At 41.4% G+C, this 13,372-nt stretch overlaps 1 protein-coding gene across 1 annotated transcript in view; it reads left to right on the forward strand.

Moving 5' to 3' along the window:
- The window catches only part of GABBR2 (gamma-aminobutyric acid type B receptor subunit 2), a 457,779-nt gene extending 446,227 nt beyond the window's left edge, over positions 1-11,552 (forward strand). Inside the window, exons 19-20 of the mRNA XM_077183158.1 lie at positions 1,951-2,068; positions 9,042-11,552. Coding sequence (XP_077039273.1) covers positions 1,951-2,068; positions 9,042-9,207 — 284 coding nt within the window. The 3' untranslated portion in view covers positions 9,208-11,552. The remainder of the gene's footprint in view (positions 1-1,950; positions 2,069-9,041) is intronic.
- The last annotated feature ends 1,820 nt before the right edge of the window (positions 11,553-13,372 follow it).

The following is a 13,372-nucleotide window of genomic DNA, read 5'->3' on the forward strand; positions in this document are numbered from 1 at the left end:
AGCAACAGTTGCATTTTCCAATCATTTGATGAAGAATTATATCTTTAGTGGCTTTTAAAAATGTTAAATTGCTTATCTTGGCAAAAGGAGTTGGAACCCTAAAATAATTAAATTTAGAACTTTTCCCTCCCTAATTACAAGGGTTAATCAAATTTTTACTTTGGTCTATATCAAAAAGTCGGCAGTTTCCATTGTCAGCTTTGATCAGCTCAGGACTGAATATTGGTTTTAATCACAGAAGTAAAAAGTGTTTTTTTCTACGTCTGTTTATAGACATCACAAGACTTTTATGCAAATGTCAAACTTGATATACAAAGAAATGCAATGTACAGAAAATAAAAACTGAACTCTTCTGACAGCAAGTGCCACACCAGCAAGCTTCAGGCTGCCCTGAGATGATAGACCTCACTGCTTATCTTAACCACTGTCAGATTTGACTCTTTGTTGTACTCCCTTCACATCTAAACCATCAGTGAACCCTGCCAACTCTTAATTTTAAATACACTTCTTGTTACAACTGAATTCCTTAGCTCTCTTCTACTGACATTTTTTTGCCCCAGCTGAAGCAGCTTCATGTGTCCTGGTCACCTCCTTTTCTCACCCAGACTCTTCTCTTCAAAGCAACATCAGTGAAAATTCTTGACTCCTCTCCTGAGCTGTAGTGATCCCCATGTCTGCACATTGCTGCCTCCTCACCTACACACTCAGCTGTTGCTTGCTTGTTAGGTTTTTCACAGCACGAAGTGAATGCTATCAAATAATGCCAGGGATAACCTGGCTGGGAGGGCAATCCTAGATGTTGGAGTTTGTCCTCAAAACATTTATGCTTCCAGCTTCTTTTCTCAGTTTGTGTTTCTGCTGCTTGTTTTGTCCCCCCAGTGCCTGTTGACATCATCCATATTCCTAGCATGCTGGGAGCTGAGCATTATTTGGGGCTGCTGAACATGAGTACAACAGAAAAGCCTTGACCCTTCAAAACATACCAGCTTTTTCATGCCATTTTCCTTTTTTCTTCACTCTTTTCCTGCTTTTCCCCTTCGTACCCACTTTTATGTTCAAATCCTCCAGTACCCTCTTCAAGAATTTACCTCAGACTCCTCTTCCATGATGCCTCAATGCCTGCGGCAATCACTGCTGCTCTGTTTGTGTGGCAAACAACTGCTGGTGATGGATTTGGAGCTCTCTGTAATTATTTATGAAAACTGTGAACTGCCCTCATTATTCAGATGCTTTCTGTATGATTTTATTTGGCTTACCACAGAAAGAGACTTTGAAAAGCAGGCAGGAACAGAAAGGGTCTTAAAGTGGCTGTGTTTGCCCGTGTTTCTCAGGGGGAATGATGCCATGGGCTTCAGCACAGCTAGCCAGGGACACCCAGAACACCCAGGAGAAAATTCTGATCTGTTTCGTTATTGCTATGCAGAAAAGAAAAAAGTGTAATGACATCATTAGCTGTCCTTGCTGTAGACAGCCTATGGACCAGTGCAGCTGGTATGAATCATGTTTCCAGGCTGAAAATGATGGCAGTAGCAGACAGGCAAATGACAGCACTTAATTTCATGTGTGATCGTAAGAGTATCAAGGTTTTCACATCAATGAAATTAAAGTTTTTCTAGGAAAAGTCTTAAGAAGGAGGGTTTATGAAAAGGTTACAATTTCTAACTGCAAGAACAGTACAGTTACATTATTTTTTAGCCCAAGACTAGATGAGAGAGCATGATGTCACTTTTGTCACTTTTCTGTTTCTTCATGATGGTTCCTATGGAGGAACACTTCATCCAAAACAGAGGAGTACCAAATTCTCACAGCAAAACTTGGAACTCTGCTGGAATATAGGTAGTATGAGTTTACTTTATGGCATCATGAATATGTGGAAAAAGTTAAAATGAAACTATTTTTAAATGGTCTCTTGGTCACAGTAAAGTAAAATTGAATGTGTTGTCCATGCAGATGGTGAGAAAGCCATTTTGAAAAATCATCTTGATCAAAATCCACCAGCACAGTGGGGTTCATCAGACCCTTCCAGAACAAGCAAAGATGCCATAGAAGACATCAACTCTCCAGAACAGTAAGTATACATCATTACCTTGCTGACATTATTTAAATTATTACATTTCATCAAAGCCTGTATTTCCCTTCCATGCATTTTTTTATGGAAAGACCTTCACTGTAACCCCCTTTCAGCCAGCCCAGGCTACAGAGAAAGCCTGAAACATCAACAGCTAGGGAATAGCATAGCACCTCCTGAAGCAGCTGTAGGCAGCAACATTGCACTGTGCCTCCCGGCCTCCCTGCCACCAGCTCACCACCCCAAAGGAACTTAAAGGATATCAGAGGCTTTAGATCCTAAGGTGCCCCAAAGACAAATCAATATGCTCCCTTTCTCTTGCTAGAAACATCCATAGCATGATGTCCAAAGTTTCTGTAGAGAATTACAGAATTAGCTGTGCCCAAACTGTGTGGAGGAGAGAAGAGGATGTACATATATGCACAAATGTCTTATGAGTCTTGTCAAAGGTCCAAGTCTTTCCACACACCAGCCAGAGGGGTTCATAGTGTACACAGACATTTTGTTCTTTTACATTCTTTAGCTAGATGAGAAATAAAAAATGTCCTGAGGGCTTTTCAACGTTGCCATAGCAGCTGGACCTGAGTTTTGGCACAGGAAAGCCCGCACTAAGTAGTTTCCCTTAGAAACAATGCTGCAGCTACAAGGAGAGGATGGCACAAAACACTGGCAAGATTTACAGAGGGGAAAGAGTCTTCTGGTGTCAGCTTTTCTCCCTAGGATCCTCTACAATAAACTCGTGTCCTACCCTCCACGAGCTGGGCAGGATCTGCCATGGGCAGGAGCTCCGGGAAGCGCTGTTCTCGTGTGTGCCCGGATCTGCCACTTCCCCACGGCAGCCTGGTTACACGGGCATCACTTCATCAGTGTCTGAGCTAATAGCTGTCAGACTCCTGGGCAATTTAAAAGCTTATTTAAAAACAGAATAAATTAAACAAATTACTAGAATGAGTCACGTTACATCAGCAGCAGCAACCCTGATTGCAGATAGTACTGTCTCATACTACCTGGAGCAGGAAAACATGTGGATGTCTAAATCTGTCCTTGCACTCAAAGAAAAAACCCAACCCAAATCTGCAAAGAAGCTAATTCACACACACACATATGCACCAAAAAGAAATCCCTCAGTAGATGAAACATCTTGTAATTTCACAAAAGCAGGTCTCTTGCTGAGAGAGCTCTCATGACTTCATGGGGTCAGCAGAGTGCTTTAATGCATAGCTATTAAAGGCCTGGGTTTTTTTCAGCAGTATTTGTCAGAAATAATGTAGTGTGAATTCAGCCTCATCCACATGGCCCACTTACATTAAGGAAGATGCTAAGAAAAACACAGACACTCAGATAATCCAATTGTCTCGATACGGATTTAATACAGACAAAGAAAAAGAAAAATATTTGGTGGTGACAGAACTTCCTCTAGGCTAGTGATAACTGATGAGAAGACTGAGATTTCCTAAAGGTTCTGGAGAGTGGTTCAATACAAATCTGAGCAATCTCTGACATTTATGGAAAGCAATTAATAAAATCCTGCTAAATCTAAACAGTGTCATTCAACACTTGCACAGCTGTGACTGTGCCAGGTCCAAGAGTCAACCTCTCCCCTGAGAAGGAGTTGGCACTTTGGGTACCAGAGCCACACTGCCCAGACACAATGAATCTGCCAGGGAGGAGAAGTATAGCTGTCTGCAAGACTTCCCTCTTTTTCACAAGAGATTGCCTCTCTCCAAAATTTGTACTCTTTAAGATATCCTTCTGCACCTCTGGGATTGTTTTTAAACTTGTCTGGCAGCACTTCTGTCATTTGACGGTTGCTAAATGTATAATTTTTGGGAAAAAAAAAAAAAGGAGTAAAAAGCAAGCTGTAGTTTCTGTCTTTCTTATATCACTTCATACATAGGACATCTGATAGGTAGTCACACAGTCTGAGAAACTTATTTCTTATTCAAGAGCACAAATCTCAAGGAGAATTAGTCTGAAAAAGATTTCCTCTTGGTCATAAACCTGTGAAAGGAGGATGTCAAGACAATAATTTTCCTGCAGAACTTTTAGCTCTTTAATGGCTGTGGGGGGAAAAAACGTCATGCCAGCTTCCTGTGTTTGTCAGTACTCATGAGATTTGGCATCTTCTAGCATGAAAGCTCTTATAGAGTCCAGAAAGGAGCTGATTTGGGATATTTTTTTTCCATTCTTTCTCACCATTAGTGCCACATTTCTTTCTCACCAATAGTGCCACTCATTGCAAGATCCCTTATTCTACAGTTGTGCACAAAGTAAAGGCACAACAGTATACACACTCCTCAGGCAGTAGTGTAGGAAGTTGTTTCACATTTTTTGATGGGGTGATGTTTGCACTGTCTCAATCCGAATGTAGAAAAATTTGGTTTTGTGCTTGGCTCAGATTTAGAACCCCGTACCTAGGCAAAATGCAGTCTGTATGACTAAAGCAGCCTTAGATCATGAATATAGACAAATCTCAGTTCCCTTGGCAGTTCCTGCTGGGCAGGACCCAGTAGATTTTCCATACTGCCATGTAAAATTTTCCATACCCAGTCAGACCATCAGATAAGAGGAGCAAAAAGTGGATGCTGACTGCTTTCTTTCCTGTTTACACTGTTTACACAGTATAAATTAACACCTCCTAAAGCAGGCAAAGTGGTGCCAGTGCACAGGCACAAGCCCTGCCCTTTGATTTCCCATTTTTTAGCATACTCACCAGCACAGCTGTACCAGTTTGTACTCTCCCAGGTAGTGCTCAACAAGAATCCTGGGGGATGCTTAGCTGTGTGGATGGACACTGTACTGTGCCAGCTCATCTCAGGTCCAGAGAGCAGTCTGAACCAGTTTAAAATAGATATCATTCTTTCCCCAGTAGGATGAGTTGTCTCTCAGGCAAAGTCATCTGCTTTGATGAGTATTAAATTGTGCATATTTCCTGATGGGCAGTCCTGCTTATCTAAAGATCACATCAGTCAGCTTATCTGCATGATGGCCACGTTCAATGGTTTATCTTCTGTGACCCTTAAAGACATCTGTCTGTGCACTTCATTCCTGCATGTTGTCCCTTCTCATCAGTGACCTACATCCAGCAGGTCATTACTTCTTGGCACCATTAGAATTTACTCTATTCTCATTTTAACAGCAACACTATGCAACAGTCTTCCAGATCTCTAAGTAGACGTGATGACAAATTTCTGTAGGACCCCACTAAAACTTGCCATCTTAATAGACTATTTCTATATGCAGGGTTTTTGTAACCTTCAAAGCATAACTTCAAAGCATAGCTGGAGCCAGTTATGTTAATTAAAGTAATAAAAAAATTCTCGTTCAAAAAAGTTGGTTGTAACTGGATTATTGCATTGCAGCCATATGCCCCAGCATGAGCAGGCCCTTGTTATTTGGTTTGTTCACTGAGAGTGGTTTATCTATGGTCTGTCTATTTATGATCTTACTCAAACATGTCATTAAAATAAGGTGGGTTTAGAATGGTTAGTTCACTTGCTAGTAGAACATCTTGCTTTACTGCAGTGTTTTAGAGCTTCTCCAGCTTCCCTGCATTTGCTAAAAATCAACATTAATGTACTGCAGAATTAACTGAAATAATCCCTGAGTGCTTAGACACAGTTTACACACTCCCACAGAACTTCAGATGTTTGACTGCTGCAACAATTTGTTTCAGTCCCCCCACTTACCAATTGATCTTATTAGTGGTTTTCTATGGCAAAACCAAAATATATTTCAAATGCCTTGGCCACCCTTGTGGTATTGTGCATTCCCATGTGCATTGCATTGTGCTCCTGCATTGACACTGGAAGTCAAGGTTTTACCTGATTTTATGTTTCCCTAATAAATGGTGTTCTTGTACAGAGCTGAGGACAGTTGCCCTGACACAGAACCTGATGAGTGGGTGCTCTGTGTGTGGAATCATCTTTGCTTTCCATCCACTTCAGTGGCTGCCTGTGATTCTAGACCCAGTATTACCAACCATTACCTCTCCAAAATACTTGACCATAAATATGCTTTCACATACATAGCTGTATAGTGTGGACAACTTGAAACAAATTCCTAGAGTCATGTAATGGTTTGGGCTGGAAGGGATCTTTAAAGGTCAGCCAGTCCAATCCCCCTGCAATGAGCAGAGACAACTTCATGTTGATCACGTTGTTCAAATCCTTGTCCAGTTTGGCCTTGAATGTCTCTGGGGATGGGGTGTCTGAGCCACCTGTGGCAGTGTTTCACCACCCTCATCATAAAAATTCATTACTTTTATGTAGTCTAAATCTACCCTCTTTTGTTTAAAACTTCACACAGCATCCTCTCACTCCATGCCCTTGTAAAAAGTCCCTCTCCAGCTTTCTTGTAAGCCCCCTCTAGGTATTCTAAGGCTGCTTTAAGGCCTCCCTGGAGCTTTCTCTTCTCCAAGATGAAAAACACCAGCTCTCTCAGCCTATTTTCATGGAAGACATCCCCCAGCCTTCTGATTTTCATTGTGGCCTTCCTCTGGACTCACTCCAGCAGGTCCTCATTCTTCTTATGAGAAGAGCTGACTGCAGTATTCCAGGTGGGGTCTCGCCAGAGAAAAGCAGAGGGGCAGCATCACTTCCCTCATACTGCTGGCCACACTGCTTTTGATACAGCCTAGGATATTATTAACTTTCCGTGCTGCAAGTGCACATTGCTGGGCCATGTCCAGCTTTTCATCCACCATCACCCCCAGTTTTCTCTTGACAGAGCTGCTCTCAATCCCTTCATTCCTGCAGCCTGTATTGATACCAAGGATTCCCCCCAAAGCATTGGCAAAGTGTGGCAAGAGTGGAAGAAGTGAAAATCACTGATATTAGGGGAAAAAAAAACCCTAAAAACAGTGAGGCAAGGCACAAAATTTGCTTTCACTTCAGGCAAAAATACCAGGTTTGTTTGGATTTTGCTACTCGTTTTGTTTTGTTTCGTGTTTCGCTCTAGGGGTTTTGTCTACAATCTTGATTGTGTGCAAGTCTCCAGGCTATAGTTCTCTGCCCCAATTCCAGGAACCAAGTTTTCAAGTGAAAGTAAACCTTTAAGTAGAGTTAAAGCAAAATTTGCCACCCACTGCAGCCACTGTTGGCATAGCTAAATAAACATGCTTTGTCCATGGTATGGCTAACACTGAAATGGATGGAAAAAAATCCTATTCACTTGATTATGCAACTGGATTCTCTTGGAGTAGCTTCAAAAAGCCCTTTAATGAGAAGCCTATAACAGTTGAACAAAGTAAGCATTTCCACTGGTGGGAAAATAAGTGCAGGCAATTCTGCATTTGACCCCTCAACAAGAGACAGAATGACAATCCACAGCATCAGGCTCATAAGGATTCAGCACAGGGAAACATCAAGCCATGCCCCCTCTGCACTCCTTGGGAACAAGGCATGACTTCATTGATAGCACCAGGAAGAGCTGAGCACCCTAGCAAAACAACAGTGAATGAATTTTGTTTAGTTCCAGGAATGCATTGCGAGCCCTAGAATGATCACTGAGGACTAACATTGTGTGAAACTTTAGAAAGGGGTTTGAGGGGGAGAAACAATGAGAAATAGTTTCCTGGGTAGGCAGACAACAGCTACTCCTACTGCACCTCTGTATAAACAAGCTGAAGTTTGTAGTGGTGAAACTAATGAGGAGAACACTACATTTCTTTCTGTTTGAATTTAAAAGCTATACTGCTTCATCCCCAAGCAGTGCAATCGATGCCTTAGTATCTGTCTTTGCTGCCTAGCACAAAGCAAAAAAGCAATTAAATGTCATTTGAATCAAAAAGGCTGTCCAAAGGTTAGCTTTCAAAGAAACACCTCTTATAAAGGCCTTTCTATACACTGACATTATATCAGATAACAGGCAAACATAAATTTAAAACTCTATTATATTGATACAATGCTTTCTATGGGCATTTTTGTCCTGAAATCCAAAAGTCAGCTCAGTCACCTTGACATCTCTCTTCTCTTTAGAAAGTGCCTCTGTGTTTCAAGGGGAAATGTCTCCAAATACAAAGCCATCCTGATGATAAAATGACTGAAAACATCTTTTACACTAGCAAACCTCAACAGGATTTTGATTTTGTGGAAGGTGCTAATATATCCACAGCACAAGAGTAGCAGAGCCCTTTTCTCTTGGCACCATCCTCTCCAAAGAAAGGGCTTAGATGCAATACCTGTGAGCATGACTTAGTATGAATTAAGAAAAAAAAAATTACACTTGTTGTCATGATGTCAATCCACTTGGAAAAATAGATACAGAATGCTGGGTTCTGGAACACTGAATTTTAGTATGGGTGTTGGGCAGGACTGCTGTTAGAGGGCCAGCTCCTCAGTCCCATGACACTCAAAAGCATCTATCACCTCAAAAGCACAGACCCACACTTTAAAGAGGAAAAAGCCATCAGTCCCAAATCCTTCCCACCATGAACCTGTGTTTGCTTTAGCTGGAGTTGCAGAAATGCCATCCTTAGTACGGACATCCTTGTGCTAAGTGGTGCGTGGCTTGAAACTCAGTCTGTGACCTCATGCATGTCTGGATTGGGGTTCTGCAGGCAGGAGATCTCATGTATGACTGTTGGATGGGACTCTGCAAGCAGCAGATTCCTTTGCAAGGGGTAGGGGATCACCAAGCCATACACCCTCTTTGCAAACTTAAGGTTTTCCCTTTTCTTGGTATCAGCAGTCTAACAATTAATCTGATTGTGGCTGGGAATTTCAGAAGTGGGGTGCTGAGAAAGCACACTTAGTTTCCTTTGTCATGTCCAACCTGTCAGAAAAATTCTCCAAGGGGAAAACAGCACCATGGTGGCACAGTTCAGCATCAGCCAGTGCGATGCTCGTGGCGTTAACCCTGTTGGTGACAGTGGCAGGCACAGGGGACTCCCTGGCAGCAGCCTGGGGACACGCCAGCCACGTGATGTGCTCCCTCTGCCCCTTGGTAACACTCCTCTCCCTGTCTCCTGCAGCATACAGCGCCGGCTGTCCTTGCAGCTGCCCATCCTGCATCACGCCTACCTGCCGTCCATAGGAGGAGTGGATGCCAGCTGTGCCAGCCCGTGCGTCAGCCCCAGTGCCAGCCCTCGGCACAGACACGTGCCACCCTCCTTCCGAGTGATGGTTTCAGGGCTGTAGGAGGGCGAGATCAGTGCTTCCTGAACTGCTTTTAGGTACTCAAAGACTGGACTAAACATCCGACCTAGAACTCTGCTACAAACATGTAACATTGGCTCTTACCGCAGAGGAACTTCTGCTGAGGCCCTCGTCACAGGAGTGCCCACGTAACTCGTGTGAAAAAGCAAAGGAGGACACAAAGAGTTTGATCTGTAGCCTTATTCATGGAGTTTTTATTTCTTCACCTAGAAGTCACTGAAAAATGTTTCTTCCAAAATTTCTACTAGCAACAAGGATGCTGGGATATATGGATCTTGCAAAAAAGACACTAGGGAAAAATAAAAAAAAAAAAAACAAAAAACAAAAAACCACTCAAATGTCACTGAGCTTCACGTGGCTGCTGAGAACATGCAATTCTATACTGTATCCATGTAAGGAAAATGTAGTGGTCGAGCTATACCATGTCGGAATAGATACACTCATTTTTACAGGAGTTGTGTTAAATCGCTGGAAACATTCTGCACTGGTTAGTCTTGCTTTTTTTCATTTCAGGGATGATGCTTAGCAGGAAAGAAGAATTGTGAGAAATGATTCCTCGGGTGTCATTGAGACTCTGCAGTGCTGTGAGCAGGGTCACCTTTACCTTGCAGCTGTATGTGTAACCCAAGCAGAGCCTGAAGCTCCAGCTTTGAGTTGCCACCAGCTGGAGAGCTGCTGATTGCAAGCAGAGCACTTCACCCTTCTCCAGGGCAATGATAGTGACTGCTGACCATCTGCAGCTTCATTTTTAGCAAAGTTTCTGCACTTATTTCAGGATAAACACCACCAACCATAACACACTAAACTGTCTGAAAAAGTCCTAGGGCTGATAACTCAGGAAACTGAGGACAGATGGGTAGTAAAGTCTTAATGCCACAGGATGAATTGTTTTTCCTAGTTTGTTTGAATTGTGTCACACATAATTACAATAAAATTAATTGAGTGGACTTGGGGGGAGGGATTAGGGCACAGCACTTTGCTGCTGCAGGCAAAGCCTGCAGGGCACATAGATGTGAATATACACTATGTTTGCTTCGTACCTGCGTACGTGTGACAGTTGTAGTGGATAGGAGAGGACAAATCAAATCTACCAACAGAATATTTTACCTGACTCCTGAAAGGACTGTGAAAAAACAGTGGAGTTTATACTTTAGCTCCTTTCCCTGAACCAAAGTAATTAGGAGGAACGATAGTGGTGTACCGTCTGGACCAACTCTGGAGCCAAACCCTCAGGCACAGGTGAGACACACATACAGCTTATTTTTCCAAGGGACTGGAAATGTATCCTCCCACTGCCAGGGCTGTTTGCTAAAAGCAGGGGGGAAAATAACCCACATGAAGCACCCTCTGGGCTCTCAGTTTTCTTTAATCAACACTTGTGCCCCTCAGACCAAACCTTTGGAATGACATTCGTACAAAGGTTTATAAATCAGCAGTGACTGAAGCACAGCTGAAGGGGTTCCTTAGCTGAGGGATTTAACTGCAGCTTTGACAAGCTAGCATAAATCTCCATTAAAAATAAAACACACCTCATAGTGGCCAAAAACCAACATGAATATGTATCTGAATCTTACAATCAGGAGCATCACAAAATATTTCACTTGGCACATACAGTAAGAGAGGTTGTGGAAATATCTGTAGCTTTTAGAACAAAAAAACATGTAAGTATAAACACAGATAAACTAGAACTCATTACTCTGTTTAAGCACTAAACACTGACGTCGTCACTCAATGTGTGTTGACAGTATTCTCTTGCTTTATTAATATCATCAGGGCCTGGTTTATTTTAAAAGGAATGTTAATTTTTAAAAAAAGAAAATTATGATATTGTATATAATGTATACACAAAGATCTCTGTAGAAATATTATTCCAACTTAGCAGGAAAACAAAAAATAATTCAGAAGTATCGGACCATTGGAGGTGAGTGTGTGTGTGTGTGTGTGTGTCTGTAACTTCGTGAATACTGACTGTGTGACGTTTATTAGGTTTAAACCATGCAGTACATTCTTTGTCTCAATGATACGGTAGTTTCTCCCATAACATTTTTTTTTTACTTTACTGCAGATAACAAGACCAACCAAGTGAATATAGCTATTTAATGTTTCTGTTCTTTTATACTGCAGCAAAAATGTACTGTAAATTTATGAAGAGGCTGTGCCCCAATGGCATTTTCCAATGATGTTAGTGCACAAATGCTTTAAACTAGACTGGAACTGCCAGAATAAAATGTAAATGAAGAATTTCTTGTATAACCTTATACTGCATGAGATCAATTTTTAATAAATTGTTGCAAATCTGTTTTTATGAATAAAATATATAAAACATAGCTTTTTGGACTCAATGCCCTCTTCCCCCATTGCAAAATCATTTTTGATGAGAGAGAGTGTGTGTATATATATATAAACATAGATGTAAATAAAAGCCTCCTTGGAGAAAGAGGAATCCTATTACAACCCTACATTTCAATAAAAATGTAATATGTAATAAAAATACACATCCTAGTTGTAGAACAGTTTGCATTTGGAGATAACAGGTAGATGAGCTCTGCCCTGAAATACAATTACTGCCGTACCCAAGAGTGAAGTCTAAGACCTTTTGCAAATGGGAAAATAATCAAAATGTGTACTGAACATTTCTATCCAAACCACACTTAGCCCACACACTGTTCTCTCTTCCCCACAGTGAATGTGAATTCAGAAGAAAAAGAAATATTTTACTATTTCACACAAGTTATTGAAGTTGAGCCAATGTTCCAGCTCAATAGTAAAATCTCTGCATCAACAAATAAGAAGTTTCTGAGAATAAACACCAATTTCTGTATGAAGGCAAACACTAAGCCTCTCCATCTAGTTTTGTGCATGTGGTGGGATTTGTGTCTTAAAGCAGGTTCTAATACATGGCAGAACAGGAGGAGGGTGAGAATATCGGGCAATGAGAAAGTGAGTGGAAAGCGAATTTTGAGTTGTTTGCTTTTCAACAGGGGAGCAGCCTCAAGCCAGCAGAAAATGTCATAAAGCCCAATGTGGGAATTAGATCCACCACAAATGGTTTTCCAGCAGATTTCTCATGCATCTCAGAAGTCCCCCTGAACATAAGCAAAAAGAGAAAATACCAATGAGGAGTTAACAGTGTGGATCGTGGCTCTCAGTGCAGAATACCAGATGGCAGGAGAAACTCAAACAGATACATCAAAGCTCATTCAAGAAAGGAAAAAAGTACAGAACGACTTCAATGTGAAACCTATATTCAACCAGAAATTGTGGGAGGATGTGAAGAACTTAAAATTGCTCATGAATAATAGGAAACCAGAACAAAGTGAAATATTACTTTAAAGGGTCATGAAAAAAAGAAGAGAGAGATGTCAGCAGAGCAACTTTACTTGAACCACTGAGTTTCCACAGCCACAAGAAATATGATTCCTATACAATCATAAAGTTGCCATTGAATTAATGGAAGGTTGCTAATCTTGAAACACTACTTTCAAATAAATAAAATCAAGGAATGTAAGGAAAGAGCATTTCCCCCTTCTTGGTTTGTTGGGTTGTTTTGGGGTTTTTTTGTCTTTTTTTTTTTTTTTTTTTAGATAATATCTTATTATACCTTTCCTTAAAGATTGATAGTCAAATCTTTCCTGATCTTTTCAGAATTTGTTTGTTCATTACAAGTCTCAGCAAAATGTGCCTGTTCTTCCCAAGACTGGATTACTGTTTCTGCTGATCTCCAGTCAGGATTGCTGAGGTGCTGGAAGCCAGCCCAGTAAGGCTTGTCCCAGCACTTCCACAGCACCCTATGGATATTGGCAGGGCTTACTGTGTTCTCAAACCACAGTCCAAAGGATGGGCTGGTTTCCCTATTCAGCAAGCTGACTCTCTCTGTCACTGGTTTGTTTAATAGGGATTTTCTGCTCACTGTCTGAGAAGACTGACAGATTTATTACAGTGGATTAAGCATCATGATTTTTTATCAGAGTTCAGTTCTCAGTTATTGACTGCCTTTTCCATCTCTTGACAAGGTGAATAGTACTTACAGTCATTACTTTAATATGTCTGAATATTATTCATGAGTGCATTTTCAAGAGCACTCTGCCTCTTGAGTCCATCAGGACTCTGAGAGCACTACTGTGCTTGTCACTACTCACTCAACAAC

Source organism: Agelaius phoeniceus, chromosome 1, assembly GCF_051311805.1.
Source record: "Agelaius phoeniceus isolate bAgePho1 chromosome 1, bAgePho1.hap1, whole genome shotgun sequence".
Classification (NCBI taxonomy): domain Eukaryota; kingdom Metazoa; phylum Chordata; class Aves; order Passeriformes; family Icteridae; genus Agelaius; species Agelaius phoeniceus.